Raw genomic sequence first — 19816 nt, 5'->3', positions numbered from 1 at the left:
GTGCATGACCAACACACACTGTGTAAATCGTGGGAGGTTAATCTTGGTTTGTGGAAGATGTTGTGTGTGTGTGTGTGAGTTTGAGAGGGGAACCGGGGGTGGTTAATCTAAGGGGTATTAGCTGTTAAACCCTGCATGCTGGGATCCCGCTGCCCCCTCACATTTTGTTGTATACAAGTGTGTGTGTGTGTGTGTACGCACGCTTGTCCAGAGGCATATTTCCACGCATGGTTGTTTGAGTGAGCGAGCGGTACATTGTAGCATGGGAGGGAGATTGAGAAGGGAAACAATAAAGTGAAAAGATGGGGTGACGGAGAGATAAGGAAGAAGAAATAGAGAGAGAGAGAGAGAGAGGGAGGGATAAGAGGAGAGACAAGAGAGAGACAGAGGAGAGAAAAAAAGATGACAGAGAGAGGAGAGGAGGATAGATGGAGAGACAATCACAGAGAGAGAGGTTACGTTAGGGGAACTGCCATTTCACAGGCGTGTTGTTGTGCTGGACGGGAAGCCCCGTCATTGGGTGTCTCCATAGCAACCCCCGGTGATGTTACCTCCTGACCCACTGATTTGGTGTAGTCAATTTCCCTAGCTGTGATTCTGTTTGTCAGTGAACACACACACACACACACATACACAAATGCTTGCATGTCTAAATTCTCACACACACACACACACACATTTTCTCATGCATTCACTTGCACCAAATCAGGTCTACAGCTGTGACATCACACCGTGGAGGACTTCAGGAAGCATAAAACACTTAGCGGGAGTGTGTGTGTCACGGTCATACGCTGGGCGAGGATGCTGGATTCATGTCTAAGCGGCCGCAGATGAACCTCGGGTCATCCATATTTTTAGTCTTGACGGGAAAACGTAACAATGACAAACGCGTAGAACCGACAAATACAACACAACACTATCACATGTTACAGCACGGAATATCCGTCTAAAACACACACACACTCTTTTTATTCACTTGAGCAATATACCCTCACTTTATTCTCCCTCTCTCTCTCCCTCTCTCTCTCTCCTGCTCCCTCTCTCACGCACTCACGCACACCAAAGACGTGTTAACACACATGTCGGTGTGTATTATTGATGAGCGAGCACGCGGTAGGGCTCAGCAGATTAAATAAAAATGCTAAAGGCCGGCAAGGGGCGCAGATCACTCATGAATTATTGGCAGAAATACGCAGCACCAGGGAATCTCAATTTGAATGGAGAAAGTGTGTGTGTGTGTGTGTGTGTGTGTGTGTGTGTGTGTGTGTGTGTATATAATATACTGGATTTAAACAGCAGGATCATATATTAAGAAGTACACACCCAAAGGTAAATAATCGGACATATCCCTCCATAGTGGCCTGTACAGTATATAAACACACACAGGCTTCCTAGACAGGTAAGGTATGTACACACGGTGCATGTGTGTGATGTTTCCACACACCCATGTTTTAAGCACACACAGATAAGCCACCAAACGAGCACACACTCACTCTGACACTTAGGCTCACACAGTTAAATGCACCACGTTTGTATTTCTGATTATAGCAGTCGATAGATTTAATATTTAACATCTCATTGTGGTTTGCAGTGACAAAAAAAAGAAAATAAATTCAAACCTATTGTAAGGTACAACATAAACTAAGAGGTCCGGGAAAAATTGTTAGTGACGGTTAGTCAGAATAAAGTTTGTTCTAACAGGACCGGTCCACACATGCACTCTTGTCCTTCATAGGCCACTGTAGGAGTCACACAGCCCAAAGCTTGAATCTAACAAATCTTAAAGCCATTAATTTTAAGGGTGAGAATGATATTAAAAAAACCGAAAAAGAACCCTTTTTGTTAACCTGATTACATTTACTATATTTACTCGATCAGGAGTTCAGATTTTAGGAGCTGATACTCTCTGAGCGTATAAGGACCACATGTTGTGACCTTGTCACCTGGTATTTTCACATGCTCTGAACAAAAACACTTTTGTGTTTGAGCTTGTTGTGATGCCACACTGGGCCACATGATCACCTGTTGAATTATTTGTATGAGAATGATGTGAGGGGACATTTTTTTACACTAAAAACCATGGGGGATCATAAAAGTTTCCCAGGCTTAGATCTATTAACGGACATAGTATCTGAATGTCCTTGAACAGCCCAACCCTTTACCTACTCACACGTTGTAAACGACTCTGAATCAGGCTCATCAGGCTCAACGCGTCACATAGAAAATGTCTTTCTCTCTCTCTCTCGCCGGCCGCAGTCCCTATCTCTCTGCTAAGTTCTCCTAACGCTCTGCTGATGTAAAAATCGATGGCGAGGTCATCAGGTTTCCCTTGTTGGCCGCCCCTCCCCTTCCTGCCTGCAATTTAATAATGCCCCTTTAAAGGCAGTGTTTAAGCCTCGCCGAGCGATTGTTTTGTCAATAAGGCCTCCTTTTACGAACGTCTTAAAAGCATAGGCCGGGCGAGAGCGAGGGAGAGAGAGAACGAGAGAGAGGGGAAGGTAGTATTTAAGAGGGCAGAGTGGACGGACGGACGGCACGTGCGTGTATGCTGCTTATCGGGTTTCAGAAAAGGACGCGCAGAGGGAGAAGAGAGGAGAGGAGGAGGCGAGGGAAGGGGGAGGAAAGAGGAGTGGGGTGGGGTGATAGAGAAAGAAAATATGGATGGAGAAGAAGGCCAAATTCGGGAATATAAGATGCAGTCTGTTTTGGGGGGGAATCCCAGAGCTATTTATTGATAAAAAAAAAGTGTTTACAAGTTATTTCAACACTATTTCAATGTATTTTCATTCAAAACACACAAATAACAGCCTAACATCTGTTTTTCGCCTTGTTGAGTTTGCAATCCTGCTAGCTACCGGTGATGTAGCTAGCCGTAGCTGGCAGCCTATGGTAACGTTGATTGTTTGAGGATGGTGGCTGCAATGGTGATCATGACGGTGCAGGTCCGTGACGAAGCTTTCTCTTAAAGCAGTGAGGAAAGCAGCACTGCGACACGTTGTAAATATGAGATGTTGTGACTCGGACCTGGAAACAGTTTGATGCGGAGATGTGACGTCATCACTTAACAACCGGATAGCGCCATTGTCTGGGTAAAATATGGTAACATAATAACATACCTCTCTCTGCATTTTATACTGGTGTTTTAGTCGCTCCAGTATATAGGACGCAGCCCACTTTTTAGATGAAAAAAAGTGTATTAAAAGTGCATCTTATACACCGAATGTTACGGTAATTCTGCTTTCTTACAACAGGGTCTTATTTCCCATTGTTTTGCGTCATGGTTCTGTTTTGGGAACGGCATGAGAACAAAAGAAATACAGTGAGTGAAACAAGCCAAACATATACAAGAGAAAATAAAGAGAAATGTTACCCGACTGGTCTGTTATAAACATTCCTTACAGTTTATAGAACAAAATCCTGCATCAACTTTGATCTAACATACTCGCTGAAGTTGTGCGTGCACAGTTTTACTAGTAGTACAAAGATTTTGTGTAGATTTACTGTTGTTTTCACCTCAAATTAAAGAAGGTCTGGCTAAACTGCTAGCTTGTTGCTGTTAGCCAGTGGGATCTATGTTGCTATAAAATATTCCAAGGTCACAAAAATTACTTTGATGAGAACAATTTTATCACAACTTGGCCCGAACGACATCAACAAACCCCGAGGTTGAAAAAACAGAACAATCCTTGAAAAGACATGTGAGAGAGACGAACAGGTAAAGTGAGATGAGTTGCTTGGTTCAGTATGTTGACACGCTGGAAAGAGAGATGCTGGAACTTGTTCGCAGAAAGCCTTTTGAGGTGTGTGTGTTCGTGTGTGTGTGTGTGTGTGTGTTTTGGAATTAGCAGGCCCCAGTTTCAGTCCATGCCCTAGAGCCTGTTTCGTACACTGCAGCTCTGTCAAGTTGCTTCAGCCTGAAACTCCCTGACATTACAGCAAATACCACACACACACACATGAACACACACGTTTCACTAGGTATGACCTCACCCTCGGATTTCAACACTGACTTTAAATGTGAAAATAATTTTGCAGAACAATATTTTCTTCCCTCGGTTTGAAGCCGGTTGCTACCAATAAGCTTTTACAGGAATCTCTCGCCTGTGCAGACACGACCCTGTCTTAACTGTATTATGTCAACACAAGTGTGTGCAGATGTGTGTGTGTGTGTTCGTACACACATATAGGTGTCCATGTGCAAAGACACACTGTGAACTGAACACCATCCCTCCTCCTCCCCCCTTTCTTCCTCTCACTCTCTCTCTGTTTCTCTTACATCACAGCACGCCGCCCCAGGCCAAACCTGCATTTCTCTCCACTCGCCTCCCTCTCAAGTCTTTTTTATTCCCTCCTCTTTTCTCCCCACTCCTCTCCCTTTGCTTTTCAACCTTCTTTTGTAGTAGCAGAGGGGGGGTCCAAAACATGAAAGCAGAGGCAGAACGTCGAGGTCTGTGGTGAAGCGCACACGGTCGCTGTCGTTCCTGCCCTCATCAGTCTCACGCTGATGTTCAAATGCTGTTTGAATCAGCAGGGATACAACGTGGCTTTTTTTTCAAAAACATAGGACACCTTTTTTTTTAATTAACAGGAAAAATACATTGATTTATGCAACTAAAATAAGTGATGATTCTGCAAAGAATTTTCTATAAATAATGCGGCTTACAGACTGTGTCTGATGATCGGAAATCCTGCAGACATGATCGCTATCTTAAAAAGTCTTTCACTAAATTGATCAAATCTTTGCCTGGTTGCACACTTAAGTAATTTTAAGCAGAACAACTTTAGATGTAACAAGCGAATATTTATATATGAGCATGTAAATCTGTAAAAAGAAAATGTTCCACTTCCTTTAAAATCATCCCAGTTTTTCCTCACGTCCACGTCCTTGCTGACTCTGGATGTCGACTGCTTAGAAAAACCGCCTCCGCTCGTTTCTGGGCAGTCAGAGGGATCCCCATAGCGATGGCTGCTGTGAGCCAGCGGGGGGAAGTGACACGCGCACAGACAGGATATGACACGGGCAGTATGGGGGGATTTAGGTCAACCGCTGTGTGTTTGCGGCAGTCCCTCAACTGCAAGCCCTGTCAGCAATACCGGCTCTGTGTGACACTGGTCATCTGTGTGTGCGTGTGCTTCTGTGTGTGTGTTTATTTGTGGATGTGGTAAACACCAACCCACTCTGTATGTATTTACATGCAAATGTGTATGCAAAGTACCCCAAAAACCTCACACAGACAAGAGACGCTATGCTAACAGAGGTACACGAGCCCCTCCTGTAGATGCATTTTGATCCAACCCAAAAGCGAACGGACGCACACTTCGTCCAATGTTGTGTTTGTTGAGTGGGCAGCACAGGGCGGCCATGTTGTTTCTGGGTGAAGCCAGGCTCCAAGACATCCCCTCCCTGTGGCAGTGATGGATGACTGGCTAACAGAGCCCAAGACAGGCTGAATGTGTGTGAGGGGAAGCAGGAACAGAGATAAAGAGAGCGACGGAGGTCACATGCTGCAGCTACACGCTCCCTTCCGATGTCCTATTCTTCTTCTCCTGCTTTTATTTCTTTGTTTTTGTTCCTCTTTGTCTCTTGTGTTCTGAACTTTCCTTGTCCCCCTCTTTCTCACCCCTCTCTCTCTCCCACCCCCTCTGTTTGTATTTTGCCTTTTGGCGAGTCTTGTTTAGAAGTCGGGGAGTGTTGCAAAGCCAACCAAAGCCAGAGCCAACGAGTTCATGTATGTTTTTCAAGCGGCCAACATTTCCTCTCTATAACTTTTGGAGGCACCTGGTTGTCATGGACACACACACACACACACACAATAAACATACGCACATATACAGTGAGCTCGTCTCCTGTTTGTGTGTGTGTGAGAGAGAGAGCGAGAGTGTGGTTACCCAGCCTGTCGCTCCACTCTGTAAAACCAGCTTTAGTGCTAGATTCATGGCTCTCTTAATGGACACTGGGCTCTCCGCTAGTAGGGCAACAGTGTGTGTGCGTGTGTGTGCGCTCTAACATGTATTTTATGTGTGTGCAGTAATGGGGATTAAGTGACCCCATGGCTGCTCTCAGTCTAAAGCTCCTTTTAAATTTCACACTGTTTTCTTATGTTTCCCTCCATATGTGGCACCAGATCCAACTAATCCACCTCATGTTATTAGGAGCTGGATCAGCAGACCTGCGTGTACCGAATGTGTGCTTGTGTGAGTGGGTGTGTCCGTGCATAGCTGTGCATGCATTTGGAGATGGTTCAGGAGCTGCTTGCCTGCCAATAAAGACGTATATGTATCGCTGACTCAAAACACAGGCCTCCTGTCTAATAACAGCCCGGCTGCAGCACTCACACTCGGTCATGTGACTCCTGCTCGACCTCGCTTCAACCTTACATGTCCAACGTGTGTGTTACATATAGTTTTTATGTGTCTGTGCATGTGTGAACATGCATGTGTGTTAATGTCCATCACAGTGTAACAGCTAGCCCGGTGTTGATATATAAGGTACCACACCTTCTCCTCCGACCTAATGCCTACAGCCCTTTTCTATAGGAGGAGCTGAGAAGCAGAGAGGATTGTGGGAGTGAGCAGGGTGTATGTTTGTGTGCTGGAGTGTTGCGGACTTACAACATGTAGCTATTTGTAGCCTGATCTGAGCAGTTTGCGGGGGGAAAACGGTAAGAAGGATGCTATGCGTCGACAAGTGAGCGCACGTAGCAGAATGTGTGCCTGTGTGTGCAAAAAGAGTTCTGCAAACAGCTGAGATAGTTTATTTAAAACTATTTTGAAGCATTTAATCCGAGCATCTGACCCGGGAATGACACTGAGGTGGAGAAAAGGAGGGAGGTGATTTATGATTAACTCGTCAACCGAGGAAAACAAGGGGAGAAGCTCATAATTCCCTCACACACCCACGTGCAGAACACTCACACACATATGCACACATGCAGCGTGCAGATACACGCCCACAAACACACTGCCATGCCCCTCTGAGCGGATTAATAAAGTTGTGCAGGGATGTAAGGTGTGAAATGGGACGTATTGTGTTAGCTGGAACATGCTTTGTGTTTTAAATAATAAAGTTATGTTCCACTAATTTGTGCAGAAATTTCTTTGACGGAAACATGATTGGATTAAAAGTTTCCAATTAGATTAAAAGAACCCATTAACTGAATTAATGTGGAAAACATGAGAACAGGGTTTAAGTGTGCTTGCTTGTGTTTTATTGCGTGTTTACCGGCGAATAGGAAGGCTATACGGGCGAGGCGTTAATTGTGGTTGAGCAGCAGACAATCGATGGTAGCCGCGCAGTTGACAACCTGATGAAAGCTGCATGATTCTACCCGTCTGCGCTCGCTTTCTTTTTAGTGCTTTTAAATCACATTGATTGGCAGCCAGGAGGAGTGTGTGGTTACGCAGTTATTTTAAGCTGATCTCACATTTGAATATGCATGTAAACCCTTGTTGGCGTGCGCTGAAATCCACCACCAGGTCCTTATATATGTGAGTGTGTGTGTGTGTGTGTGTGGGATGCTGGAATATCCAGCTGTGTATCAACGTGAGGTGTGCAGGCCTTCATGTGTGTGCACGTTCTCTCAGATTACTAATGTAATATTGGTAGTGAGTGCAGAGGACGCGTGTATATATGCGTGTGTGTGTTTCAGTGTGTCTCATATTACTAATATAATATTGGTAGTGGGCTCAGGAGATGTGCGTGTGCGTGAGTATGTGTGGCACCGAATCTGAGAACTCCACATGAATTTAAATGGACGAGCTCGCACAGTAACCTTTTGTATATCCAATCTGCATCTTTCCACCGCTCGTTATTAAATTATCCCCTAATTGGTCACGCAACAAAGGCAGCTGATGAAAAAGACAATTTCTTGCTTTTAATTGGGCATTTCACGTGTGCTTCGTGTACACCTGTGTGCGGCTGCCTCCGCTCACTGTGCCGGCTTGTGTGTGTGTGTGTGTGTGTGTGTCTCGGGTGTAATGAGAATAGGACATTAGCAAGGGCTTGGCAGACGCCGTCGCAATCAGTTCCACTCTTTCCAGAGAAGGAGGGAGCGGGGCGGGAGGGGTAATCCAGACATTAGTAATCTCAGAAGGAGAAATAGATTGGAGGCAGAACAACAAAGACGGAGATTCACCCAGTTTCCTTGTTTGACTTTTAGGAACCACTGTACAATGGGTGCATGGAAATCGAACTCTTAACCCAGGCAGTTTCCGCATCATTGTGGATTCCCTGAACTCCACGAGGCCACATTTTATTTCGAGTCATTTTCCCTGCCCGTGCTTCTCCTTTGGTGTTTTTTTGCCCAAATTTAGACGTACCACCAGTGGTGTGTCACGCCAAAATAGCCCGGCTATTGTTGCGCTGAGCGGAGCTGAATAGTGCAGCTCATTGTGTCGTGATGGGAGGCAGGGGAATGAACAGGCCATAAACACTGGCCCTATAGCACCCAGGGGTCGTGCAAAGGTGAAGCCTCACTCCCCCTAATAGAGAAGCTCCACTCCGCTCCTCTCTTCTCCTCTTCTCTCTTGCTTCCCTCCTTTTCCCTCTGTCACAGTCTTTCCCTCTGTCAGCTTATTAACGGTCACAGCAAGAGTGTCTGGTTTGCAGACCAGAGCCCTTTGCCTCCCCCCCCCCCCCCCCCCGCACTCTCTCACTCCTCCTTCCCTCCCGTTCTCCCGCTCTCCATCGCTCCGTTCCCCCGGCTGCTATTATGAGAGGCATTTTATCCTTTGTTCCAGCCCCCATGGTGCATCTGGCCTCAGATATGGGGACGACGGGGACAGGAAACCGGCGAGAGTTTTCTCGGGGAGGAGGGGGGGGCGAGTTCGAGTGTGGGTTTGTCGCTGGGAGGTGGACGGCCAGTTTCCACCACACAGGGAAGGAATGATAAGGAGGGAGCGAGCAGGAGAAGGAAACAGATACAGAGAGGGACGGAGAGGGAGAGTCGCTGGAGTTGTTCTGGTTGTAGCATTGGCAGCACTTGTAGGTCGAGTAGCAGCAGTAGCAGTGATAGTGGGATTATTACTTCACTGATACATAGTCTCTTTAATCCTCAGAGTAAATAAGCGCTGGTGCCATATTTCTGGGAGGTCACATCCAGTCATGAGGCTGTTACATTCCTCCCTGAGCCGATTTTACCAAGAACAAATGCTTGACTTTCTAAGCAGCGCGTACCTATTGCCAAAACAAGCTCCTTTGTTGCATCAGTGCCTTTTTTTTATGCAGGAGGTAGAAGGAACTACATGTTGCAGGGGAGAATTAAAGCAAAGGAGGAAGGAAATGAAAGCAAGACAGAGGAAGAACAGAGGCGAGGAGGCTGCAATGACACAGGAGGTGAAGAGAAGGAGAGGTCAACAGTTAGCCAGCGCTGGCCTCAAGTTGACCTCGTCCTTCTATAAAGGGCCTGCAGAGGAGAGGAGAGGAGAGCTGAAGGAATGCTAAGGCCTCCTCGCCCTCTCTCTCCTTCCATATCTCCCCCAGCAAAACAGGGCAGCGAGCGAGGGAGGGGAGGGAGGGGTTGTTGGTGATAAAACTCCAGACGTTCCCTCATTTGATGGTGCTCTGCCATGTCAGTGCATTCTTGCATTCCTCCCTCGCTCGTTCTGGTTCTGTCTCCCCCCAAATTCCAAGTCAAACATACTTTATTGTAACGAACAGTGCAAGAAAAATACCTGATAACGGTCCTGTTTTATTTTTTCACCGCGGCTTACAAGATATAACACGGCAATTACAAAAAAAGACAATTCAGGGAAGCGATCGCTAATCATGCTCTCTCTGTCTCTGCCGCTATCTGCCTCCTCATTTCCCCGCAGCTCCCGTCCTCAGAAGGTGATACAGGACGGATAGCGGTCACAAAAAAAGGAGGAGCACCATAAAGCAGTTAGAGGAGGAATATTAAAGAGATAAAACACAAGAGGGTTCCATTCACTAATTAGGGGTCAAACAGATGCACCAGCTAGTGTCCCTTTGTTTCTCCTCCTCCTCCTTTCCTTCCCTAGATCGCTTAAACGCTCCTTTTTTCCAGCATCACAAGCGCGGCTCGGCTATTGTTTCCTTAAAGTTCGCCCCCTTCTTTTTTCAGAGATGAAATGGAAGTGTCCGGTGGGGCAACAGCAGGAACACATAAATCAAGTCAGAAGCCCCAAGAGCCCTCTCTCCTTGGGGTCATTACAGGTCAAAGGGTCATTTCACAAGAGGTTAGGCTGAGCAAGGCCAGAGCACTGCCTGTGTGAGTGTGTGCGAGGGCGTGGATGTGTGTGAATGGATGCAGGAGAGGGGAAGATTAAGAGTGTGTGTGCGGTTGGAAAGGAGTGAGCAGATTTAAATATGAGTAACAGTGTGTGTGTGTGTGTGTGTGTGCGCGCACAATAAAAGGTGCTTTTATAGGAGGTCACAGGGTAAAAGGGGGGTTGTGCTCGGCTATATGCACCGAATCCTGCTCCTCCTGTGAAAACACACGCCTGCTGTCACAGGAGTAACACATGGTCACCTGTCTTAGCAGAGTATCACCCAAAACAATGCCTCTCACCAGTGGCAACATGACATGTTTCTGTCAGCAAACACTTCCCACACTGCCAAGCGTGTTAAACAGTCAGCAATCTCAGCCCGTCGCGAGGTGGAACGTCTCCAACAAAGCGAGATGGGTCGACGTGTTTCAAACAGGCAGAGGGAAAATCTCTGGTTGAGCCTCGCCCCACAAAGACCCCAGTGTGTTCAGGCCGATGGTGCACAAGCTGAGGCGCTGCGAGTTTGTACAAGTTGTGAACTTTGCGTTTTCAGAGCTAACCGGCTTGGTTGTCGGGGATTTTAAGGTGTAACTCCTGGTGCGGCTCTTTTTTTATGGGGGGGGGGGGCTTCAGCGAGGCTCAGAGGAGAATGATTTCCACACATTGCTATTATGGTTCGCTAAGTGAAAGACGCTGGTTTGGCAGCGTGTTTGTTTTTGTGCTGTGTGCCAAGATTTTTTAATGTCTTAGTCAGCATTTTTTGCCTGGTCTTGTTTTGAGAACCGCACTGACAGTTGCTGTGTCTCTCTCCTTCTCCTCATCTTCTGCAGGTTCATTAACGCCAGGAGGAGAATAGTCCAGCCCATGATCGACCAGTCAAACCGTGCAGGCAAGTCTCCTCTAGTTTCTGTATTCAAGTCTCGCAGGCGAAAGCCGTCCACACTCCATGCACCCGGAGGCCCCTCGGCTGGTAAATACAGGACTGATGCCCCCATCCTGGAATGTCCAAATCCTGCAGGGGGTTTCCCCCTCCGCTCTCTGAACTGACCACTAAAATAAAGAACCAAAACGTTACATTAACAGCAACTATTAATCAGCTTTGACGTGGGGTGAGAAACTATTGATTAATTATGAAAAATAATAATTTGGCTGAAATTGAGTGAAACAAAACTAGCTGTGTTCTTAGTTTGTTTTTAACCCCTTCCTCCCCCTCATCGCCAGCCAGGCAAAATAAAACTGAACCCCTCCTCCCTGACTCAAACCAAAACATAAAGTGAGCTACACCCGTTTCTTTTTTTGGGTGACCGTTGTTTGGCTCTTTGGCTCCAGACCTGTTTTTACCCCCTCACTCTTTTAAACTCCCCCCTCCTCCTCTCAACCCTATTTGCGGCTGTTTCAGGGAGCGAGGGGAGCGAGTGAGCGGTCCCCCTGGTGCATGGCTTGGTTTGGACTGCCGTAAACTTTATTACCTGTAATAGGGGTCAGAGGTCAGGGTGGCATTAGGGGCGCAGTAAAGTTCAAAGGCATTCAGCGGGGCTGAGTTCTTGCTTTTGCTTGACTGACCCCCAAACAGCCTGAATGGAAGGTAAGTGGATTTCTATGAGCGCAGAACAATGGAGGGCAGCAAAAATAAGAAGTCTATCAGGTTTCACTTAGCGCTGCTGCTGCTCAGTTAAAGGCTGTTATTAGATAAAGCACTGAGGTAGGAGCAGCAATGATCTGACCTTATGACCTGTTCTTTTGATCAGGTGTTTAATCAAAAATAAATAAGTTTCAAATGCAGCAATGTGAAGTGCTAAAGTGACGTTTTTATACAGTACGAGTCAAGTAGAAGAGTTGTGTTTCAAACTTTTTTCATTATATTAAGATCATTTTAATAACTTCAAAAAGAAGAAAATGTTAAGTGTAAAAAAAAATCATTAACATAGCTACTGTCTTACAAACATGCTTAATCCTCTAGACTCCAAACCCTCTAGTCACCAATTAACCGGAGCGGGAAATGCATGTCGTTACATTGAAGTCTTTTTTTTTTCGCGGGTTTCCATCAGTTTTTTTACAGATCAAAAAATGCCTCCGCCGACTAAACGTCTCCGTATTTACAATCTTATGGCTTCCATAAGCTACACATGCCGCAGATTTGGTATCAAATTAAAAAAGGAAGTTGAGGTTTTTTTTTAAATGAAAACAACTTGTGATTGTCGAACATAAATTTATGATGGATACAGTTTTCTGAGACTACAAAACTGTAATGTGAAAAACAATAAAAAACTAGAAATCAATCAATAAAAATCAGCTCAAAGTTAAAGCTATGAAAGCATGCAGCTATAACATTGCTTCATGTTTTCTTTCAGTCACTCTGTCAAAGAAGTCGTCTCCTCATTTTTAAACATAAGTCCTCGTGTGTCTTAAGTGCACCATAGTGTGTGTTGAACACTCTCAGCCCAATCCCTATTAGAGCATTTAGACGCATTAAAGTCTACCAGGGGCTTACAGTGCAGAGCCGGCTGCACAGACACGGAGCACAGTGACGTCGAAGGGACAACGGCGGCTCCCTGTGCGTGCACCGGCCGACAGATGATCCCACTTCGGCCACTGAGCCTTAATTAAAAGCACTAATTGACCACTCCGTCTCCTCCCTCCCTCCCTCTGTCTCCTCCTCCTTCCATCCACAGTAAGTCAAGGAGCTCCCTACAATCCAGATGGCCAGCCGATGGGGGGCTTCGTCATGGACGGCCAGCAGCACATGGGAATCAGACCACCTGGTAAGGCTTTCTCTGCGTGTCTGTCCCTTTCTTTCCTCCTGTCTCTCCTCCTTTCTTTCCTCACTGTCCTCCTTTTTCCCTACTTCATCATCATGTATTTTCACTCCTCTCCTCTGATTCATCCCTCCTTCCTCACCTCCTCTCTCCTCTTCTCAAAGTATCTCTAAGTGCAATCTGGCCTGCATGCGCACCCTCAAACCCAGTGATAAAGATACACACATTTGTACACACGCACGTCTCCCTCCTCCTCTCCACGCACACACAAACCAGAACAGGTGTGGTCAATCACATTACACAAGCATCTCCTTCCTTCCGCACTCCCACTCCCTCGCTCTCTCCGTCCCCTCTCTCTCTCACGCCATCAGGTCTAATCCCAGAGTTTGTCCTTAAGCTCCTCTCCTCCTCTCCTCTATCCCCTGTTTTCTGGGATTCTCTCAAGTCTCTTACCCTATCTCACCCTCCACTCAAAGTCAGCAGGTTTGGATAAACTGCCAGGCTACTTAACCCCCCTCTCCCCTCAGCACTACCCCGCCCTGCCAGATTAAAGCCAGTCTGCTCCTCTGCTATGTTGTCTGACAAGTTAGTTTCACAGGAAAAAAAACCTCTCTGGCATTTATGTCAACATGTTCCTGGTTACGCTACTGTCTCTTTAAATAAGCTGTAACTTTAAAAGACATATTACACCTTTGTATTAAGCTCACTTTGTCTGTGCTTCTCAGGAGCCATGGGTGGAATGGGCATGAACATGGGCATGGAAGGTCAGTGGCACTACATGTAGCCCCGCCCCAGTCCGAGCAATCGCAACACAAAGGAGGATGTAAGTACACGCAAACCCACCAGAACTTTTCGGATGTGAGATTTTAGTAGTTTAAGTTCTTGTTTTGCAAATGGCTATTCTCCAAATACTTTTCTTCTTGTTGCAAATCACACTTTTCATCCTCCCAGGCTCGTTTTTTTTCTCTGTTACTCTCTCTGCAACTGTCCCACCCTTGCTCTGGTGATAAGAGCCTTTGATCACAACCTTGTAACTCTTGTGCGTATGAAATGTGCGTGTCTGTGTGTGTGTAGCTGTTTCGCTCTGTCACACATCCAATAGCTACACGACAAAACATCAGGGAGGAAAGAAGAGAAGATTTTTCAGGGAGAGAAAAAACAAGAGACAGACAGAGAGAGAGAAGGAGAAAAGCACGCTTATACATTCTTATATGCTAGAAATTATTGATGATAATCAATGATACCCATAGATTAAAAATAGTTAAATGAAAGCATTTTGTAATCTGGTTCGGTACACATGTTTCTGTTAAATAATGTGTGTGTGTGTGTGTGTGTGTGTGTGCCAACAGATAGGAGAAGAAACAAGGCGACTGGGGCAAAGTAGGGAGAAAGGGGCAGAGGGGTGATGAGAGGGAAGAAGGCGGGGATGGGTCGGGACGGGGTTGGGGGGGCTGGGTGGTAAGACTGGGTAGTGGTGATGGGGGGGGGGGGGGGGGGGGGCAGGTAGGACGTTGCCATGGCAACAGACTGATTGGCAAAAATGTAAGCAGTCTTCGCTGGTGCAAGGAGAGAGCGAGAGAGGCAAGTGAGCGCCCCTTAAGTGTCATAAATCTGCCGGGTTGCTGTTGATGCATGAGCCACATTAATACACACACTAACCAGCTCGAAGACCCCCCCCTCCCTCTTTCCCTCTCTCTCTATGTCTTTCTAATGCTCGCTCTCTCACTCCCTCTTCTCACTGTCAATTTCCCTCCTCTGTCTCTCTCACACAAACACCTTTTTTTCTGATTCTCTTTAATTCTCTCTCTCTCTCTCTTTCTCTCACCTCCTCTCTCCCTCCCACCCTCCCCCCCTCCCTCTCTCTCTCTCTCTCTCTCTCTCTTGCCCCAGGGCCAAATAGACTCCCACATAATTCTGGATGTATACTAGCTTGGTGTTGTCACAGTGCACAGTGTGTATGAAGTGGCTACGGGTCCAATTGTTGTGAGAGATCATTGTTGAGTCTTGTGTTGTGTGTGTGTGTGAACATGTGTGTGTATACCAAATACAAACATGGATATGTGGAATACATGCATTTGCCCATGTGTGGGTGTGTGCACGCGTACAAAAGTGTGTGTCTGTGTAAGAGTGTGTGTGTGTGTGTGTGTGTGTGTATGGTAATAGGATTACTCCTGGCACAGGGAGGGGACACAAACTAGTGCAAAATGGAGGAGGTAGCCAGCAGGGTATGGAGCTTAGCTGGGCCTAATTGACTAGATCCAAATTAAATATGCCATCACCAGAGGTGTGACCAATGGATTTGACTTATTCAGTTTACAAAAATAGAGACCATTAACCCTCCACAGAATGTGCGTGCGTGTGCGTGCGTGCCACGATGGAAATATGCCGCCCTTGTTTCTCTCACAAATGTCCACAACCAAAGCGGAGACAGAACTCACATCCAATGGCATCTTTCAGGTTTGAAATGCAGGGAGACATGGTAATAGAAAGGCTGTGCTTTCAGAATGAGACGTGTGTGTGTGTGTGTGTGTGTGTGCGCGCGTCTGTGTTTATGTGTGCGAGTGTGTAAACATGAGGGCTGGTTTCTCCGTGTCCAAGCTGCCTCTTTCCAGCAGCTGCTAGCCTTCCCAGCAGACCTCGCTTTAAACAGCCTCAATTTGCCTGCTGAATCTCGTAATTGGGCCACCAGAGGAATCCTCTGCGAGACGGGCGAAGCACAGAGAAGACGGGTAGACAGCGGAGCAAAAAAGACAGAGAGAGAGAGGGGTAGACGGAAAGAGGGAGGGGCGGATGAAGAGATGGCGAGCGAGAGAAGTGTAAACGACAAGAGGGAGGGGTAAGAGGGAGTCAGAGGAAGGAAGGAAGGAGGAGGGAAGAGGATAGAAGTGACAGAAATATGTCTACTCTTCCTCTCCACTAGCTCTTCTGTACAGCTTCATTAGCTAGCGGTTGCTAGCTGCTAGCTTGTCTCCGTCAAATACTGCTACTTTCCTTTCTAGGTCAATTAAATGTAAGCGATGTGTTATATTCTTTCATGACCAATTAAATTAATAGGTTATTACGGGAGGAGGGGAAACGGTTATCCTATTTGATTAAGAGAGCACAGGTTCATTATATTTTATAAGCAATTTTCATTAGCAGAGTTGAGGTTTTGTTACCGCGGGGCTAAATTGAGCGGTTATTGTGCCGAGCAGCGCCGAGCCGCGATACAGAAGGTGTGCCTAGCAGTCACACTGCAACATTAGTTAAAACTAAAGCCAATTAGTCGTGCTTAGTGAAAAGCGTTATGCTTTCCACCCAATGATGATTACAGAGCTTAGATCCCCTTGCGAAACAATACACCTGTCAGCAGAGATGAAGCCCAGCAAGTGAAGCAGAAGCGAGCCGAGCCTTTGATAGCGGACCAGAGTGACTCTGGGATGACCCTTACCCCCTTTTCCCCTTCTTCCTCTCTTTCCCTCTTCCACGGAATTAGCCAGGGGTGGCCCGCTGAAAAACTGTAATTTTCAGATTGGGGACAATAGTTATCGCAGGGCGGAAGAATTAATTATGTCGTAGAGCGTATGGAATTTTTTCCCGTCCCTCCCCGCTCTCTGCTTTTTCCCAAAATGTCGGGTGGAACGCTCGAGTGAACGCTGCCTGTAACCCCTCTGCTGCCAGGCTCGGCTGGAGGCCCTTTGTCCCGGGATTCACTGCTCCAATCATTAAGCGCAAATTTGTTAACCTTCTGCTGAGGGGTCAAGATCCCTCCCCTCACCCCGCGCTACCCTGCACCCTCCCACCCTCAAATTCTCTTTCTGCTGGATGAACTTTTACTAGTAACGAACGCTGGAAAAAACAGGTCCCTATGGGGATTTGGTGCCCCCTCGTATTGTCCACGTGAACGTGTGTCCCTGTTGATTTGGCCTCTGTGGAATCCACATTGGACTTTAGGAAGGAGGTCTGCAGCTCAATGTATTGATTGGCTTATTAAGTGAAAAACCTTATTAGCAACGTGTGTTCTCTCAAGCACGCATAGTGTTTATTAGGACCATGTCATGGATTAACTCTGCTCCTGTTAGCAAGGGTTACGTATGCAAGGTAATTACAACAAGAAGCGATCCAAAAGATTGATCTTGATTTTATTTTGGGATATTTTTAGTGTTAAATTATTGTTGTTTTGGTGTTACATGTCAATCAAATTGGGACTTCTGCTCCTGACGTAACACTTTACTTTGAAAAACTTGCTAAACTACAACTTAAACTTCCATAAACAGATATTTAATCGCATCAGATTCAATAAATGATCTGCCCCGCATTTAAGCTAGCTTAGCTAATGGCTTAGCTCGTTGTAGTCCCACAATAGAAAGGTCACAGGTTTGATGCCGTCAGGTCCAAAAAGATATGTAACCCCTACCACCTCGCTCATTGAAAGGAAGCTAATTGAAGCTTGCGCGGCTCACCCTGCTCTTACGCAAGTCGCACCCATTCTCCTCGGCAGCCCAGGTGAACGCTGATGGATGAGGGGAAAAACAAAGGAGGTTCCTCTGTTGTCCTCCTCCCGGCTGCACCTCATTGTCCTTTTCCCTGCCGGCCTTTGTGTCGTCTGTAGTGGCCCTCTTGTGTTTTTGGGGGCGAACACGTGGACGGGCCCCCGGCGCTCTCAGGTGACGGGCGGCCGCTGCTGCTCTTTGGTTTTGACAACAATGGCCGAGGTTTCTCAGCGGTGACTTTCCACCTGCGGAGATGGATGGCGGCTATTGTTGGCTAAAGAGAGGAAGTAGTGATGCGAGGGGTTTCTTTACATCATTTTTCATCGTTCGTGGCAATATTCTGATTCAAGCCTACCTGACTAGTTAATCAAAAGATAAATCGAAGGTTAATTTCAAGTTCCCTCGTAGTCTAGTAAACCTGATAATCCAGGAAATGTTAAGCACTGGACCTCGATGTCACTTTGTGTGTTTGGTCGCTAAGTCCTCTCCTCATGTTAAAGCAGCATTACTGAGGGTGTAGGATTAACTCACTAAACCCTGCAATGCTCTCTCCCTCTCGTACGTCCACACAGTCTTACTGATGGGCTGCTTTAGGTGTGTATTCTGACCCACATTAGCACCATGTTGGGTTAGAGCATACTATTCTGCTCCTCTGGGCCTTTTCAGCAGCTCCTGCTGTGTTCAAGTACCATCAGTCTGAAAATGTAACATGAGAGTCTATGTGCTGAAGTCTAGTGAGATGTATTGTCGTATTTAATGAATGATTAATGACGTCTAAGTCATTCACCAGTTTTCTTTTGGAGTTAAATGCTTTCTGCTGCAGTGATGGAGACACAGGCCAGTTTGCTCAGGAATAAACAGGACTGTGTGACTGCTGGGTTGAAGTTAACAGTGATGCCATCTCAAATGAAATGTGTAAATTCATCTTTGATTAACCCGTTTGATCTCCTCTCCTTTCAGGACTGCAGGGCAAACCAGAAGATCACGGCTCTCACAGAGGCCTATGGAGCATGGGAACCGGACTCCTTTACTTCCTGATGACAACAACCAACAGCGAACCCTCTGTCCACCTCCAAGAAGCAACAACAATTTCATTCGGCTGATACCTGCAACGTGGAAACCTTCCATGCCTGCCTAAACTAGAAGATCAAACCTCATCAAACCCTCCCTGTCCCACCACAGATCCCTGCTTCTTCTCCGGTGGGCACCAGACTCCGCTCCCTTTGCCTCTGCCCACTAGGTCCACACGGATTCCTCCACTGAAAGTGATTGCGATTGCGCGCATCGATGACACACGAGAGACACACTGTGTCCTTTGCCTGTACCTTGGGCACACGCAGCCCCTGGTGATATATTCTAGACTCTTTGGCGAACAAAAGAGACTTCCTGTGAAGAGCACTCCACTCTTTGGGATGATGGAAATGGACCAAGGAGAAGCCAATGTCTGTATCTGACAGGACACTCACAGAGCAAAAGAGGTGCCCTTTAAAAAATATAGTGGATTGAAACATGGAAGGAGGGAAAGCGAGAGAAAAGAATAAAAAGTATAACTATATCAACCCCTGGTTTGGGAAGCGAGTGGAGAAAGAAAATATACTGTATACTGTTGTAAAATTACGCTGGACTCTCACAAGAACTGGGAATTTAAGTATTGTAAATGCTATTGTATTGTTCTGCATATTATGTTGTTTCTAATAGATTTTTTAAAAAAAAGGATGTGAACTTTTTTCTCTTTTTTTCTCATTTCTTTCCACACTATGTGTGTGCAGTCTCTCCATCAGATTTGACCCCCTGCCCCCTCCCTCCATTCAATCACGATGCATTTTTAAAAAAGACGAAAAAGTGAAATAAACGGACAATTCGATCAGTCTGTCGGTTCTCGCAGGCCTTTATTTGGAGGGTGAGAGTGTGACGGCGATTCAGATGTTCTGTTTTTTTACACACGCGGTACACGCAGCCCGTCCGTGTGCATACAGGGTGCAGCTAACTTGTGTTACTGTTGCTGTGTCTACACCTTGTTACTCTCATTTTTTTTTTTTTTTTTACATTTTCATATCAGTTGATTATATGTTCCTCTACTGGTGGAAAGTTTTTATTGGTACAAAAGTATTTGCTGACAATTTGGGGTCATGAAACTCTCTTGAAACTCATTGAATTAACTCCAAACATCAAGCTGCACACGGTCTCTGAGAAGGTAACATGTAAGAGGTTTTCTAATCCAATTTTATACAGTGTTCACATCAGGACAGACACATAATGTAGGTCAACATGGCTAACATTTAAACAGGCTAACTAACAGGATACAGAGCTCCAGTCGATGCTCACAAACTATCTTACCTACAACAACATGTTGTTTCCTGT

The 19816-nt window shown here is 46.2% G+C and overlaps 1 protein-coding gene across 1 annotated transcript in view; it reads left to right on the top strand.

Annotated features, from left to right (window-relative positions):
* The window catches only part of LOC138588327 (homeobox protein Meis1), a 74093-nt gene extending 54768 nt beyond the window's left edge, over positions 1 to 19325 (top strand). Inside the window, exons 10-13 of the mRNA XM_069658387.1 lie at positions 11058 to 11116; positions 12900 to 12989; positions 13709 to 13806; positions 18416 to 19325. Coding sequence (XP_069514488.1) covers positions 11058 to 11116; positions 12900 to 12989; positions 13709 to 13767 — 208 coding nt within the window. The 3' untranslated portion in view covers positions 13768 to 13806; positions 18416 to 19325. The remainder of the gene's footprint in view (positions 1 to 11057; positions 11117 to 12899; positions 12990 to 13708; positions 13807 to 18415) is intronic.
* The last annotated feature ends 491 nt before the right edge of the window (positions 19326 to 19816 follow it).

Source organism: Semicossyphus pulcher, unplaced genomic scaffold (assembly GCF_022749685.1).
Source record: "Semicossyphus pulcher isolate SPU_LCO1_2020_fin unplaced genomic scaffold, fSemPul1.0.p SCAF_12, whole genome shotgun sequence".
Lineage (NCBI taxonomy): Eukaryota > Metazoa > Chordata > Actinopteri > Labriformes > Labridae > Semicossyphus > Semicossyphus pulcher.
The sequence above is the reverse complement of the archived record's forward strand: the minus strand, read 5'-3'. Positions and strand labels throughout refer to the sequence as shown.